Raw genomic sequence first — 18,264 nt, 5'->3', positions numbered from 1 at the left:
TTGTACTGGAAACCGGATGTCATTGTATACACCCATACAATGGAAGCTGAAGTATACACCAGAGAACAAGTATAGCTCATGTATCACTAGTATTGTGATAAAAATGAAGATAAAAGATAAAGCTGTATTGATTCTCAGCACTCAACACTAAACCAGGATTAAAAGTGAGAGAAATACTAAAGCTTCAAATGTATTAATTCTTAAACAGAACTGATGCTTCACATGTACCAAGAAAACATTAAAGGCACACATTTTACAGATTTTTACAATTATTTGTAGTCTGTGATACTTTGCATATGACTAGCTAAGCAAGAAAACGTTTCTCTTTTACTGTAGGTCAAGTCACGAGATTTGTGTGGACAGTTATAGGTTCACCCAGTAATTGCCTGTATCAAAATGCAATATATTTGACAACCATCCTTTCTTTCACAAAGGAAATCAAGCAACATGACCTGACCAAAATTGTGCACTGTTCAGAATCATAGAACAGTTTGGGTTGGAAAGCACCTTAAACACCATCTAGTTCCAACCCCCTGCAATGGGCAGAGACACCTTTGCTAGACCAGCTTACTCAGTTTTAGAGATAACATTTCTCACTCAAGACTACCAGAATTCTCATTAAAAAAAAAATACTAACAGGGATGAGGAATTTCTTGATTTCTTCCAATGCATGTCCCATTCTGGCATATGCTTCTGCAGGTGGAGCAAATACTTCAATTAAAACATGTAGGTCATCATTTAGGTGGAAATACTTTGCCTCTCCACTTTTTCTCAACTCTTCCTCCTAGGAGATAAGAAAAAGATTGTTTTTACACATTCTTGTTTGAAACATTGCAATGCAAGTGTTGAAGTTTCTCCAGAGGAATTTGCAGAGACTCTTCACTCATGTTCAGATGTCTGCAAATAAATAAGTAACAGGAAGTAAGAGCCAACAGCTTCTGCTCACATACAGAAATTGCAGCACAAGGAGGAATGCTTCCAAGAGTTTTCCCAGGTGCACCAGTTTCATGAAGAGACTCTTTTCTTGAAAGTAAAGTCTATAGAAACAGGTTTGATCTAATATTCCATAAGAGCAAGCTTCTCTTACCAATATTATTTCAATCTCAGTATTACTATGCTGTTCTCACTGAAGTTTTTATCCAATGAGTGCATCCTTCACAGAACTGTGCTATTTGGACATAAAGCTAACAGCATATGAAATGAGGGAAGAGAACATTAGCAAAAAGAGTTCAGAAGCTATTTCAGTAGCAAGCCAATTTCTTTCATCTTCCTTCACCCAACCCACTTCAATGACTGCAAAGCTGAGTTCAATGGAGTAAAGCAGAGCTCAGTTCTCAAATACTGACATTCACATGCAAAATATTCACAGACCAAAAGTGCAGCACCTGCTTTTTTCAGGCTGCCCCTCACCCGTGTGTACTTGACTGGTCCAAAGGGATGAAACCAGCACTGAAAATAACTTCATTGCTTTACCAGATAACATTATATCAAATAATTAGCAGTTCTGTTGTCTAAAAAACTAACACTCCCCTGCAGCTTTCCATATTTGGCAAGCACTAGGTAAGCACTTCACCCTTAAGATTACTAAATTTGTAAGCTGCAATGATAGCTGAACTCTCTCCTGCACACTCCTAATTATGGGCTGAGGTTTATATGTGACACTCCATTTCTGCTCCTCATGAATAACCTTCTTATTAACATGATTTGTGCTTAGCTATGAAGGTGTTTAAAACAGGAAAGAAAACCCAAAAATCAGTCTAGATCACTGGCAGAGCACCCAGACCAAGAATATTAAGAGGTCACTCAGCAGGATTAGAGTCTGTCAGTAAAATCATTATTTTGTCAATAAAAATAAGAGATCATAAAAATAGAAAGTAACCCAATGTAAATGTAACAGCTCAAATATTTAGTTTTAATAGGAACTGCTTCTCAGTTAAATGCTTTAGGATCAGTTACTCAAAACATAGGAGCCACTAGCACTGGGAGCTAGTTGAGTTCCCCATATTAGTATACACTTGCACCACAAGTTCCCTGTCCTTTTCTCCTAAAGCGGAAAAAAAAATCACTGTGCAGTTAGTTTGTGCAGAAAACAGAGTGCTAAGAAACTTCCTTTCTGTGCTTACTGATCAAGTTGGCTGATAAAAGCAATGAGCAATAGAAGAGTGACCATTTTCTGCATAGGATCTGGTAAAAAGCATTTCAATCAGCACTTTCAACAAAACATACAGAATTTCAATGCAGGTTTTTTTAAGATCATTCCCATAACCAAACTTGTAAGATCACTCTGTGCTTTTTTTGCTAAGTTCACTTTATTATTGTATTTTATTTTAGCTCTGTAACACAACTTGGCAATGCTTCCATTACTTTCTCCATTACTTGCAAGGCCAGAAGTTGGACTTTGATGATCCATGTGGGTACCTTTTAACTCGGGACATTCTGTGGTTCTATGAAATCACTACACACTAAAACTCTTACAACAGCACACAAATTAAAATGAGCTCACTTACTGGCCACATCTCATAACCTTGGGAACACATTAAGCATTTCAGGTTTTTTTCATTTCCCATGAAGATCAACACAAAAGCCACAACTTGTTCCCATTCCAGTACCCCTCTTTGACAGCAATTTACCTCCCATAAAATTCTCTGCCTTCCATTAAATGACATCTATTGGCTTGATTCCACTGCATGTGGAATCTTGCCTTGACTGGCCAAAGAGAGACACTGACCAATAATCAATATTAGGATTTCCTATGCTTTTTATTTGTTCCAATTTTCATTACAAGGTTTGTTCCCCTCCTCAGAAATGTAAGGTAAGTATCAAAACTCCACTGGCATAGTCAGGCCTTACCTTTGTCTTGTCCCTCATAGAACCTTTTCCCAAAATAGACATTTTTGTCAGTGTTTCTTCCTGTAAACGCTTTAGAGAATTACCACGTGGACCCAAAAGTTTTCCCACAAAGTTGAACTGTAAGAAAACAAAGAAACAAAGAAAAAACCAGCACATTAACTTCATTGGATTTTTAATAGCAAATTAATGAGCAATGAGTAAATTAAAAGGGATATTTTGATGAAACAGCTTTTGGTCATAAGTGCAAATGATTAGATAATAAATTAAAAAATATTAAGTACAATCACATAGTTCAATTAATAGAAAGTCAGTGGCTCCAGTAACGCAGAAGTATCTGAACTCAAGGATAACTTGGTGTCCAATACAGGCTGCCAGGTCAAGAGGAGCCTGTTGACAAAGCCCCCTTGCTCCAGCTAACAGGAGGCATCATGCCCAAGGCTTCTGTCCTGCTGAGGGACTCCAACCACCCAATACCTGCTGGAAAAGTGGCAAGGCAAGCTGCAGGCAACCCTGGAGACTCCTGGAATGCATGTGGGACATTCTTCTGACTCAGATAACAGACAGACCGACCAGAGGGGAGGCTTTATGGGATCTGCTGGTCTCTGAGGCAAATGAGCTCAATGGGGACACCAGGATTGGAGGCAGCGATCGGGCATTGGATGTGGATCAGGTAAGGAGTTAAGTTGGGCTCATGAATTTTAGGGAAGCAGACTTCTAGCTCTTTAGGGATCCACTCAGAGACTGCCCTCAGGGATGAGGGAGTGGAACAGAGCTTGCAGATCTTTAAGGAAGTCTTCTACTGAACTCAAGAGTTAGTGATTCTCAGCAGCAAGAATTCAGGCAAGAGACCTGTGTGGCTGAGAAGGGACAGGCTGGTCAAACTAAAGGGCAAGAAATAAATACACAGACAGTGGGAAGTTACGACAGGTGACCTGGGAAGAGTGTAGAGATGAAGTCTGGTTGTGTAGAGCTGGGGTGAGGAAGGCCCAAGCACAGCTGAAACTGAATCTGACAAAAGACACAAAGAGCAACAAAAAGGGCTTCTCAGGACGTCCCAAGCAGAAAAGGAAGGCTAAAGAAGGTATTGTTCCCCCTTTGCCTTGATAAACAATGCTGGAAAACTGGTTACAACAGGTAAGAAGGTTGAGGTACTCAACAACTGAAGTGACACAATCATGTTAAAAAGATAGCTTTAGGCAGAAATATAATATACTGATGCTGATCATCAATGAGCTTAGATACACATTAGATACACTCAAATTTAAGAAACAGTTTTTAAGTTCTTTGCTTGTCCCTCTACTGCTGTGTCACTGAAGAGCCAAGATGGGCTGCACTGATCTCCCTGTTCATCTGGAGTTACTTGAAAGGACCTAACAATGGGGCAATGGCAGTCCCAAATCTCTTGTTGCTACACTGGAAGTGCTGATGGAACAAAGGCCCAGCTGCACTCACCCTACAATGGAGAAAGTCTACAGCTCCAGTTCATTTCTTTCAGCTTTAGACAGAAAGGAAAACAAGCATTAAAGGTCAACTAAATATGGAAATATAAGTTTATTCCTCTTACTAGTTGAAAATTCAATTCCCAATGTAGACCTGACACAATACTATTGAGAAAATGGCTTTCAGATTACTACAGCCCACAGAGCTTACTAAATTTAAGGTCTTGTGTGAACCAGTCTTTTCTGAAATTATCAGGTCACATCAAAAAATTTTCAGGGAATTTTCCTTATTTTTTTTTTTTTAATTAGAGTTGTCCATTTTTTTTCATAAAGATCCTAAGATATAGTCAATAAAAATATTAATCAGAAAGATTGAACAGATACAGGCAGAAATTTCCCTTGCTGAGAATATTCAGGACTCAAGGCCACTGATGGGGTCCTGTGCAATTTAATTTACAATCATTATTTCAACAGAAGGTTGAACATCTGAAGGCACAGATGCTCTCTAGAGATTCCTTTATCTTGGACTTCTGATTTTATTTTTTCAGAAGATATAACTAAGGAAAGGAAACAAATTGAAACAATTTGTAACAAATTTGAAACTTGAGATGTCAATTCCTCCTTATCAAGAGTTTCCTCAAAGGAAGCTCATGGTTCAGCTCAGAGTAAAGCTTTCATGTAGAGGAACTACACCTCAGTATTTCAAGCATTACTTAAGATTACTTATGTCTACTTATAACAGCCTTTTAAGCTATTGGGAACAAAAATAAACACTTACTCTTTACTGCAGCTGTATTCTTTCAGTTAAAACCAAGTAGTTTAATGTTGTGTAAATCTAAAACTTGACGTACCAAACTTTAATAACTCCAAAAGTTGTCATCTTTTAAAAACTGTGAAATCTCTAGTGCCAAAGTCAGACACTACAGAAGCTATACAAGGACTGCACAGATGACATGTTCTAGACACATTTAATGAACATGAATAGTATTGTCTGCATCCTGAGATCCACTGAACTATTCTTTACTGTGCACTGAGGCTCCAAATATTTGATTTGACAAGGCTGAAACATAAGAAACTTCTGTTGCAAGTCTGAAATTCTGCCGATTTAAAAGCACAACGTTTCTAGGTGTAGCTTAAGAGCACAAACAAAGGTTAATAAAATATGGCTTGAAACACACTCACAAAGCATTTTTGCTCCCACATAACAAAACTGAGAGGCTTTGGTCCTTATCAGTTGATTATTCCATAAATAAAACCCATTTATGATATTGAAGGAATCCTTTCAGTAGACAACAGATTATTTACTTTCAACAGGTAATGCATTTTGTTCAAACTATTGGTTTATCTGCCTTTTACATCAAATTGGAAACATCTCATCAAAGGTTTATTTTAAGATATTTCATAGATACAGAAACACTCAAAGTATCAGTCACTAAGTTACTATTATTACTTATACACTGCTTTCAATCAAATAATAGAATATCTCAAACCTAAAGCTAAAAATCCAGCACACAGTAAAAGAATAAGTTACTTAGAAAATTAACAAATCCTGTTAATGTGCTGGTGTTACAGAAGCAGGTAAGCCTGGCAGATCCAGGTTAGCTCTTACACAGGATTGCTCACATACAAGTTGCATGGGTGCTTCCCATGTTCCACATTTAGGGTTTATTTGCCCCAAGAGCACAAGAACAAAGAATAAAATTCAAGTTTATTATTGAACTCAAGCTTATAAACTATCTTTGAATTAGATAGACTGGAGAGTAACAAACAGAAATCTGAGCAGCTCTGCCCGAGTCAGACCAGTCACATTCACTAGTGCTGGATCAGAATCAGATGTGCCAGACTCCCCTCTCTACTCACCCCTCTAAAACAGCACAATCACCTCTAAACTGCTGTAAATACCAAAAATTGTCCTCACCTTCACCAGCTTCAGCTTAACACTGCATTAAAGCAGTTACACTGTAATCCAGTGCAAGCTGGTGAAGTTTTCAGTTCTACAGGGCAGATGAACTCTTAAGAGTCAACCATAAATGTCACTCTACACTGGATCACCTTTCTCAAATCAGGAATTGCCTCTGCACTAAGACAGCTTCTAATGTATTAGGTAAGTACCAGTAAACTATGGACAATGGCATATATAAGAGGAGATAAAGTCCCCAACTCAAATTTGCTTCTAGAGCAGCTCTGAAGGATTTGGCAAATATGGTATCTCAAGCAAAATTACAGACATCTTTGCAAAGACAATATCAAGACTCAGATGAACAGACATGGGAGGAAACAATTAGATAAAATGAGGGAAATTAGCACCTCAGCTACACTTCTAACCAAATAATATCCTACTGTTGATAAATGGTACCCTCTGAGCAAAATGTCATCTGATAATACATTCGTTTGAGCAAAAGGATGCAAGATTTGAAAGGAGTTCATATTCCTAAAATCTGAGAACTGGTTTACTTTGTAGGTAAAGATACAACATGCAGTGCAACAGCCCTTCCTCATATTTCTGGGACATGGGATTTTTCTCTTGACCATGGTGTCCATTAGCTGGAAAATACTGGTTAACTGTACTGAAGGACTGCATCTGTTTCCCTTTTACAGATCATCCTGAATTCTGTAACAAAAAAAATCTCCAATTTAAAATACATCCTAAATACAAAACATCTTTCACACCAGAAGCAACAAAAAAAATTTATTATAAGGTTTTTGCTTCAAAACTGTCTCCTTTCTTAGCTGTTCATAAATCCTTATTTTAAGAAGCATTTTTTCAGTTATCGTACAATGGAGATTATGGGCATTGCTTTGTAGCACCCATTTCCTCAGAATCACCAAACCAAAACATGAGTTGAACAGGTGTCTAGAGATCTGCTTCCTTACCACAGCACTGCTTGAAACTATTCCCTGAAAACATTTCTGGAGAAACACAGTTACAAAGAACATTCAAAGAACATGATACTCTCTTCAGAACCATTTGATCTACTATATTAATTATAACAAAAAGAAAAAAAACAAAATCTAATGCCAGTGCTACAGCATTTTTAACTGTATATATTACAGAAAAGGGGATATAATAGAAAAAGTAATCCTTGTTTATCCCCAGCCAAGGCAAGTCTGCTAAGAATGGTTCATCCAGCTTAAAACACTTAGTGAAAGTATAAATGCTTGACCAAATGCTTTCCTGTAAAGCTTTAAGCACTCCATTGTTATTAAAGCCATGGAAAGCTTTCTTAACATATTAGTTTTCTGCAATGGCTTCTCTGTGACAGGGTCACTAGAAAAAAAAAAAAAGTTAAGATTCAGAGCACTTTCCCCTAGAATGACCTGAAACAAGGCAAACTTCAAGGTTTTTCCTATTCATCTCAGAAAGTTGAAGTTTTTATAGAAAGATAAGTGCTTCAAGCATCAATGTTACACCACAAACTACTTTCCTTCATGTAACATGGTAATAGGTCTTTAAACATTTATTCAAAGCAGAAAGCTTGGTCAATTTTACTATAAAGTTGCTCAAAAGTTATCTCTGCTATTACTATTGATGCTTGTTTCTCCACATTACTTCTGGTTATGCAATAACATTTTCTCTTTTCTGCTTTAAGAAATGAGCTATTATGAAAAATAACTGCTTTCTAAGTAGTCATGTGATTAAAATATTAATCTCTCCATGACTTTACATAACAATGACAGATATATTGTATATGACAATGATACTTTAAAACAGGTATTTTCACTTTAGAAGCTGAGCTAAAAGGCTTAAATGGATATCAGTTCCACAAGTCAGTAAATTTTGAAAAAATATATTTAAAGTAACACTTTGGGGAACAACAGACCATTTCTTCCTAACTTCTGAGATTTACCCAGTATTTAAGTGTAGATCTATGGGCAATTTTTAAAATGGTAGCCTGTCAAAATGGAAATAATTATTCCCCACAGTTTTGATCCATCTCATAGAAAATCATCATGATTCCACTTACCATCCATGGAAGCTATTTTTTTCACCTTATTCAGAACACCCAAGTTCAGCAAACTTTCAAAGCAAAATCAGGTTCTGAGACTAAACTACTTCACAATGCATATTCATTAAATGTATGGGAGGGGGTAACACCTTCCTGCCTCATAAGTACACAACAAAGCTCTAGAACACCTTTCACACATTATGGCTCTTCACAGCAGAGCTGGGACAGATCCAGAATCCCTCCACAACTACATCAGGCCCTTCCTTGAGTGGCCAGCTCACCTTTTATGCCTTTAAGTCTGTTTAAGTTTGAAGATTATTTTCAAGCATGAAACACAAAAGAAATACAGGTTTAAGCATCACATTTTCACAAACAACTCAGTGTCAGTTGAAGTATTCTGCAGATCAAAGAACAAGTCACTCTAACCTCAGTGCCCTAAGCTGACAAGATCTCCTTCCACCACCTGCAGTTTCAAAACCCAGCATGCACATGGACTCCTTCCTATAGGTCAGTTCTTCCTCAAAAATTGGCCCTTTTCCTGTAAGGGTGCACAAAATTCCAACCTTGCTAATCCTTACTTGTAGTACATGTCCCAGTTACAACAGGATTGCAGACAGTATTACCAAAGCTTATTTAAGCTTCACCTAAACACCTCAGATTAATTTCTGTATCACAGCTCTTCAGGCCTCTTGGAGGCATCTGCAGAGCTGGACAAAACCAAAAAACTCTAAGACCCTGCACAACCATATTCTGAAAAGATGTGACTGGGCCTGCAATCTATAGGGGAGTTTCCACAAGGTTTTGTCTTACCAGGTAAGACTATCTGAATATCAAGACATTTTAAATCAGGGACTTTTTTACAGGAGTCTATAAATAACACAAGGAAATTTATTCTAATGCACCACCAGCTTCAAGGAGAAACTGAACATAGCTCCTGGGACTAACCATCTTGAGTTATTTGATAGCACAGACAAAATTCAGATTGTCTTGGTTATTCCATCACCTTCCATCAACGCCCAGGTATGAAAAAACCCATTTATACCAACTATCTGTAGCATAAGATTAAGCTTGTAAACTAACACTGCCAAGGGTTGAGTAAGACAAAGGTTCCCAGTTAAAGGATTTAATTACAGAGTATCACAGAAAGAACCAAGATCTCTTAGGCAGGAGGCCAGCTAAGCACATCACCAGGAACACTCAACTATTTGTGCACTAAGCAAAAGACCAAAAACTCATAATTTTTCAGGGTGAGCAAAGATGCCTAAAAAAGTGCAATACACACTTTTGAATGTGAGGTCTACCAGTTTCTTTTTCAACAGAAACCCAGCTGCTCTGCACTTTAGTTGAAGAGCTTCTGCTGCACTTAACCTGCCACCTTCCAGGGCTGTCAGAGGTAATTGCACAGGACCCAGCCATGGGCTCATGAGAATGGATCTGACAGGACAGGAAATGTGAGCAAGCATTACCACACCAGGCTGATCTGATCAGAGCCTGGAATGCCTGACTTGTGTTGAGGCTATTATGATTTATTCAAGGAATCAGAGTTACAGAAAAGCTTTAAAGAAGGAAAAGGCAATGCAATATACATTTCAGGTCTAGCAAGCTGTCTTGCTTGGGGGCAGGGCACTGATGGGTTGTTTTGGTTCACAGACCTCTTTCATAACAAAAAATTAGAATAGGATTAATTAAATATCAATATACATAAACAGCAGAGGCATCTTTCTTTCCCAGAGTCATCCCTGGCAAATATAAACAAAGGAATAATTATCTACCAACCCTGTCAAAAGAGTTCACCAGCTTTGTCACACACAGCTTGTCCTCAGTGAAGCCACTTTGGCTGTCACCAATCAGCCAACATGGATAAATATCCAACACATGCACTCCACATACAGTTCAGGAGAACCAAGATGATTGGAACAACCCCATATCCATCTCACAAATCTTGACAAAGCATCTCTAACTTCTCATCCCTCCTCTGAACACATGAAATAGAAATAGGATTAGCACCTCAAAAATTTATTGATGCAAAAAGACACTGTTCTCCCATGTTCAGGCATCTGAAACTCATGTCACTTACTTCAGACTACAGTATGCCAGGATAAGGTTCTTAGTTTGCCATGTTGAAGCTATGTAATTTCATACAATGTGTCATAATTTATTAAATCTCAAAAATAAAACCACAAGCGATAGCAAATTGCAGCAACTCGTTGTGGTTTAGGGCAGGTGCTTTTCAGAGGTATCAGGAGTACCTAACATAATTCTGAACTGATGCTCCCTATACAGTGGGAAATTTTAGTTCGACTTTACAGAACCTTTAATGAGCAGCCTTTATCAATTATCCATCTACATGCAATAAAATGGAAATTTCTGAGAGAAGTTGAGCCCCCAAATATTGAGGTAAAAATATTCTTAAATATTAAGTATCTAGGATTTTATTCACTCTGCCAGAAGAGAGATTTATGTGAATAGAGATAGCAATATTTTGCTTTCTGTGGAGCAGTCCTAGTAGAGATGAAGGAACTCATATGACATGTCTGCTCTTCACAGCTGTTTTATTTTGCACCCCTGGACCTGCCTGGACATAAGTTCAGGCTTCCTTCCATAGCACACACCAGGCTTTACTCCACTTCAGTGTCTTTATGGGTCAGAATCAAACAGCAGAGCATCTCTAGCCATTCAAAACATGGCAAGGACTTTCCTACAAGCTATCCTAAATAATTTCAGTGTTTAGTCCTATAAGGAAAGTTGACACTAGATAAGGAGCAGAAGTATCTTTCAGAGGGCAGTGTTTCCCTTTTTAATAGCCAGTTTGCCTTTCTTGCCCCTGAGCCCAAGTATCTAAATCTCAACATTTAGAAGAAAAACATTCTGTTTGCAAACACTGACCCTGGAGTAAGAGGATCCTGTATTTTACCTTCCCATCCTCATGTTTCTGCATGCTTCTATGTAGCTCTACTTAGCCATAAAGATGACTTAAGTCAGAGTTCTGAAGAGGTGCCCAATGATGTGCAGCCTTGCACTCACTCAAGGAATATTTAATGAAACTTTGAACAGGAGCAAAGAAATCTCTGTAAGTTATCCTGCACAGGCCTGTGAGAAAAACACTGATACTGTGCAGAAAAAAAAAAAACCAATTATAAAAGGTTTTTCTAAATAGGAGGGAGGAATGGTGACTTTTTTTCCCTCCATGAACAGACAGTCTTGAAATTTCTAGTAGGAAGAAAAAGCCATTTCAAACAAATTAAAAAATGCTAATCTGATTGTCATAACATTAACCTTAAAATTTTAAGCAGCACCAAAATAATAAAGTTCCACAGCCTACTGAATGTTGCATAAATGCTTCCAGGCAGCAATATTTTAGTGCAGGGTAATACTTGGCAGTAAAGAAGTGTTAAGAATTCATGGTGGGCAAAGATATTAATGAAGCAGTCTCTACCCCTCCAGAACAGACTGCATAATTTAGCAGTCAAGCTATAATTCATTCAAGAATAACAATGTCTGAAACTTAAGAGGATGAGAAGAAAATTTTCACAATTAGTTCCTTAATGGTGCATTTTAAGGTGCACTTCCAGCTACAATAAGAGAGTTTCAAAGTCTGGTGTCAGATTCAAATTCAAAACTTGTTTTCCTTTTGATATTTGGAAGAGGAGGTTCCTGCTATCCCAGAAATATGGTTCAATTATTGCTCTCAACATACTATTTTGTGTGACCAGCACCACTTCCTGCACATTTATTCCCACAAATGAAGAATGTAGGAGCTCTAAGGTAGAATCACTTCTACCTTAGAGCTCTTACAGAACAGACTGCAAGAGAGTAACAGTAGTGACTGGTAATAGTTTTAAAAGTTACATTAAAGAATAGTAAAATATTAGTGAAATATCTTTTGTAAGAACTTACATTTATCAAATATGAAAACTGGGCTTACCTTAGGGAATTGTTTTACTGGAATCAGAACTTTTTGTCCCAACTTCATATTCTTATTGATGACTACATCAATATATTTTTCTTCTTCCTTTCCTTCCCCTTTTTGGAATTTTTCAATTTCTGTTAAAGAAAAAGTTATTTTTTTTAGTTTAATGCAACAATCTAAAAGCCAAGAATCTTCAAATTCAGTATAAATAAATTTCAAAGCTAATACTTTATGGCACACTTATGTATTGTTTAATCAATACACGTAATTGGTTATACAAGGCCAATGAGATAAAGCATGTTTCCCTTTTTTCCCTTTTTTGTATATTCATGTTTATACCAGCACCTGGAATTAGCATTGCAAACACTGTACTCACTTAACACTTAGGATACAAATTTTTATATGGCTCAATTAGTGAAAACTATTCCTAGATACCTTTGAGCATGTATAAACTAAAAAACATAGCATAGTTTAATATTCAACAATTTTATACCTCTTCTATAAATAAAGTATCAGTTTTAATGGTGGTTTTCTACAGTGGACTTAGGAACAAATGCCAAGTTAATCTTTTGGAATTTCAGAAATGTAATTGAGGCACATAGATCATACCCAAAAATCTGAGATTAGTGTTATACCAGCAATGACATTATTAGGAATGGGATTTAGAAGTTCAAACCCTGGCTTGCATTGACTCAATTCATTCCAGAGGCACACACAAAACTGACTCTTGATTATACTTTTCTCCAAATATTGACTCTCCAGTGTGCTAATGAAAAACTGCAGATTTCATTTCATTAGAGAGGATTCATGAGGCACATACAGGGAGATGAAGTGAAGCAGTTTTGCTGGATTGGGTCCATCCTGCTGCAGCATTAAAGATGTTAGCACACACCAAAACCCATCCCATTTACAAGTGCCAGAGAAGCTCTGCTGTGGGACTCTAGCACTTGTCCTCCACAAGTATCTCCATATATCTTGTTCAACTGTTACAACAAGAAACACCCTTCTACTCTACTGGACCACTAGAAATTTAGGACATTCATCAAGACCCTGCAGTTTCTTTAATGGGAATGTGATCTTAGGCTGAGAGGAGACTGTAATGAAAACTTGAATGCAAAGAAACCAACCAAAAATACAGGAGAAACCAGCCTTCAGTAAACTTTCAAAGACAGTCTGGTTTGAAATTATGTCCAATGAAAAACATTTCTAACTACAGAAAAAAATCCATGCATTATCAGCAGATTTGTTTCATGAATACCAGTCCATTTCAATTTACCACTACAGAAATTAAGATGCCAACATCTTTTTTAATAACTGAAACTTATCTTCCATGCAAGTTTTAACAAAAACCAGGAAATAAACAATTTATCCAAGTTACTGTTCAGTTCCTGAAAATTAAGGAGGTCAAACCAGCCTCAGACTATCTGAAGGCTTCTTGAAGGAAAAGAATTCCCCAGCTGTACTTTCAAAAGTCTTTTTCAAAGAAGTTTTTTCAAAAGAAAAACTTCTTGCCAAGTCTCTACAAAGTTTTTGATTCCTATGGATTGTAGCATTGTAAAAATTCTGGAGAAGCCTTATCAAAGCAACCTTGCTCCAGCATGTCCTTTGTTTCATCATGCTCAGTAAAAAAAAGTCTCCAGCACCATTACCCCACCAGCTAACAACAACTGAAGAATATTCAATATCCAAGAATATTTCAATATTCGAAATCTAGGTAAAAATGGAAATTTGGAAATGCCACATTACAGACTAGGGAATTATGGGCAATTAAATGTGAACTTACATCAATTTAATTTGGAACTCATTTCCAGGTGAAATTAGGACTAAAATTTTATAGGGTGTGATGTTCCTACTCAGGAATCGGGTGACTGGTACCATTTAGAAGTCAAAGTTTCCAACTATCACATTCAGGTGTAAAAGCATAATACTGTCACAGCATTCAAATACAAACATACCTCTAACACGGCTCTTTCCTCATATAACAAGAGCAGTAGTGACAAAGCTCTTTGATTTCTCTTAAAAAACAAGATTAGGTACTTAGAGGCTTTTATGTTATACACATAGAAACACAACACTAAAATTTGAGGGTGCTGTTGGTGCTACACTGTTAGTATAAATATTCAAATCTTAAAACTGACCACCAATTTGCTAATCTTTAGCAATATTTTACACCATGAAATGCTGATTATTAAAACAGTAATAAAAATACATCCATTTGTAATGATTGAAGCAAATGCAGTTGCAACAAAATCTGATATGATTTGATTTAGTATTAATTTTAAATGTTAGGACTAAAATTTTTTCAAAGTCAGAAAAGCACAGTTAAACCCCATAAATATTAAATTCAATTAATGCATTTTGCTGTATTTTTTTGTGACAGAGCAATGCACCAAGACCTCCCAGGTAGTTCAACTGATCCCAGCCTGATGCAAGACATTTACAAGTTCTCAGTCACTGTAATTACTGTTACAGTAAAAGACTTTTTCCTGAAGAATCTAAACTTACAAAATAAAAGTACCTTCAACATCAAAGCCCACCAAGTTTTTATGAACTGGTAAAACTAAAAATTTGTTTTCTCATATTGAGTCATATGCTACTATCCACAAATGCAGAGCATGACATACACTGCAATCCCCTGCCCACCTGGAAGTGAGAATCACAACTTTATGAATCAGCAGTGGCTTAAGGAACTTCCTAGAAATTGTCAAAAAAATATTACACCTGAAAATGAGTTGTTTCAGACACCTCAGATGCACTTAAAATGCAGTTGAAGAGTTAAGCACAGAGTTCTACCTCAGTAACATTCTTCAGCTGAGCCAGATGCATAAATCCCTAAGAGATCAATACAGTGCTACATTGTATTTCCTAAATACCTTAGCTCAGAAACTTATTTGAATTGGTATTTGAAGGACTTGTTTGCAGCAATGTGATTAATGCTAAATATGCTCATAATATGGGACTACTTTGAGCTGATAAGAAACATAAAAAGACCATTCTCTTCTTGCTCTAGTAGATACTGAACTTCAAGTCACTAAAGTAATTATTAAAAGAAACCCATTACTTACTCCAAAAATCAGTTCTCCTAAGCCAAGTATCTATACACTTTATTGACCATTTTAAGCAAAAACCCTTTATTCTTTTACTTGCACTGTTTAAACAACTTTTTTGCTTGAAGAAGCTACTGAAGCCCATTAAGAGGCTGCAAATCAGCTCTCAGCAAAACAGATCACAATTTTCCCCATTTGTTTTAAAGACAAATTAGTTTACTAACAAAGAGCCATAGCCCATTGCCAAAGCAATGCAAAGTAAGATTAAGTAATTTTTTCCTGTTATGGTCTAATGTTAATCGAACTGATTTAAGACTTTCTGCCTTCATTGCTGTTGTAAAAGACTTTAGTTTTGTATGAACAAAGTCCAGTCCACTGATCACATTTTATCACAGATTTTACTTTTTTTTATTTCTTTGCACTTGAAATCTAAGATGAACAGGAAATACAGCTAAGCATTAGAATTTTATCCATATATACACAGCTCTTGCAATATCATTCACATACATCGAGCTTTAGATAATTAGGGAAAAAATCATGCCAGATCACACAGGAAATCCAATCAGATTTTCAAGGTCAAATGGATGGGAAGATTTGCCTTTTCTTAATCCTTAGATTACATTCTGTACTGATTTGTTATACGAAGCAATGCCATTTCCTAGATCACAAACAGTAAATAAACATGTGATTAAAGCTTCCCATAATGCTAGAGATTAAAATCTCATGTTCTCAGACCAAGGATGCAGCTAATGCAACAGGAATTTAACTGCATGCAGTAATAACTGCATGGATGGATTTCTTTTCTTTAGATTTAATCACAGCAGAGATCTAAGCAATGATTAGTCCTCAGTTAATTCACCAAATAACAGCAGTAGATACATCAGATAATGACAAAGTAGAATTGTTTCATATGATTCTTCAATTAGAATTAATCTTCCTGGGGCACAAGTACAATCCAGGATTCCAGCTCCCTCAGCTAAGCCAATATAAATACTTGTGTTTAATGCTGAGCAAAGTGATGCCCTATTTGTCTGTAGTAAATCAATATAATAAATATAAGAACTAATGTCAACCTCAAAGTAAACAGAAATGTTTACTGCATTTGTCCTTAAGGCAATATTTCCTTTACACAAGATCAGGAGAAACAGAAATCAGGTCAATTTGCCTGCAAATCCTGAAGAAAGTTTCTACTTTATTTCCTGAGATTCAGATGTCTTATCAAAAACACCATCATATCCAAATAATTTGTACTAATTTTTTCTGCTTTAGGTGGAAGAAAAAGTGAAAGATGCAAGGCTCATTCAAGGATAGCCACATGATCACAGCTTAAGAGAACAGGGCATTGATGCAACTGGACTGCAATTGCACTAGAAGTAGTTTCCACATTCATTTTGAAAGTGAAAATATTCTAAGAGTTACATTATCCTTTAAAAATACTCCTAAATCAAGTGGGTTTGAAAATTACTAACATTATACAATAGAAGCTATAGATTTTGCTTTATTTGGGCAATTTTATTGCCTTGTATCTAAGAAAAGGAAACATCAAAATTTAGACTGACTCAATCAAGCATGTTGTACAACTACTGAAGCATAGCCCAACAGCAAGAATATTTCTCAGTGAATTCTCACAACTTCACAGTTGACTTACAAAATCACATCCTCCTCAATTCAAAAAGCTCTTAAGTCAAACTGAAGGCTAAGTATCTTTACATATTTCCCCTGTCCTTTTAGCCCTTGAAAACTCACTGCTTTTGCCCATTGATGGAGACAGAACACTGAGCTGGATGGCCACTTAGTCTGGCAGCATGATTCTTTTTGGTTTCACACCAGAAACAAATCAAAGTGATGGCACTACAAAAAACAGAACTTAACTTAGTAGTTTGCATTTTATGAAGACCCTCTTTAAGGAACACAGTCAAGCTTTGGTAAGAGACAAGCTCCCAGAGGAAAAGGGGGGTCCAAGTCGATTGTAGAGGAATTTCAGAAAAAAAAAAAGTTTTTCCTTAATGGACAAAAACTGGCAATATCAGCATTCCATACTATTTATTTGGAATTTTTCACTGTGGCAAAAGCCATAATTTATCCAAGAAGACACATCTTAAGAATGCCTATTCTTAAAAAAAATAATTTAATTTTCCCAACGAAGCCAAGTCATAGAAGTCTGCTGTGCTGGATGCTGACTAACTGCCCACAGACCTTCCTGGAGTTCTGTAAATCAAGAGTACACAAGATGGTCAACCCAATTACAATTCTAAGTTTAATTAAATTGATGAGAACTTAATCTCATTATTGCTGTAGTAAAATGGTCTTGATTGTGCTTTAGATTATACATCTTTTATTAGATTCCTTTATTCCCTGCCCTACTAGGGAGATGATTAGAAGTTCTTTGAATCAGCACCTCTCCAAACAATATTTCTCATCTTTTGAGCTGAAAACAGTACTGCACAGCACCAACTTGAACTAGAATCACCACACTGAGGCTTTAATACATTCCAAAAGGCTTGCTGAAATAAACCTCATAGATTTCCTTACAACAGCCTCCAAGAGACCTACTACTCATTCCCTGTCTTCTTGATCAGCATGAAGCTGCACAACCTTCCCAAATTTTGCACCAAACAGGAGAGGCAACCTCAGCCTCCTACTTTTGAGTATCTTAAAACATGTCTAGCATAGTCTAGTTTGCTTCAAAGCAGTTTCTCTCTGTAGACATTCAAAAAAAATATAGAATTTCCCAATTTCAACTGTATATGGCATCCCAATCCTCCAGAGAAACACACAATTAAGTTCGGCAACTAAACATTTTCTTATATGAGAAAATGCTTAGACAAAGACCCCTTTTTCTATCCTCTAAGATGTTTCCAAAGTAAATACTAATTAGTGTGTCTCCATTAAAAAAAAAAAGAAAAAAAGAAAAAAAGGGAAAAATAGGGAACTAAAGTAATCAAACAAAAATAGTCTCAAAATATTTAAAATAAGGAAACTAAATATATGTGGAATGGAAACATTTAGACTCATCCTGAAATGGGTCTAAAACACAAATAAAAAATGCAACAGAATTTTCAATTTTTAAT

General features: G+C 36.5%; 1 protein-coding gene across 1 annotated transcript in view; it reads right to left on the bottom strand.

Annotated features, from left to right (window-relative positions):
- Positions 1–18,264, bottom strand: part of KHDRBS3 (KH RNA binding domain containing, signal transduction associated 3) — an 84,540-nt gene that overhangs the window by 46,030 nt on the left and 20,246 nt on the right. The window contains exons 2-4 of the mRNA XM_059867498.1: positions 12,162–12,280; positions 2,851–2,967; positions 638–784 (exon numbers count right to left, since the gene is read on the bottom strand). Coding sequence (XP_059723481.1) covers positions 638–784; positions 2,851–2,967; positions 12,162–12,280 — 383 coding nt within the window. The remainder of the gene's footprint in view (positions 1–637; positions 785–2,850; positions 2,968–12,161; positions 12,281–18,264) is intronic.

This window comes from Haemorhous mexicanus, chromosome 1, assembly GCF_027477595.1.
Source record: "Haemorhous mexicanus isolate bHaeMex1 chromosome 1, bHaeMex1.pri, whole genome shotgun sequence".
NCBI classification, from domain to species: Eukaryota; Metazoa; Chordata; class Aves; order Passeriformes; family Fringillidae; genus Haemorhous; species Haemorhous mexicanus.
This window is presented reverse-complemented; position numbering and strand designations above follow the sequence as displayed.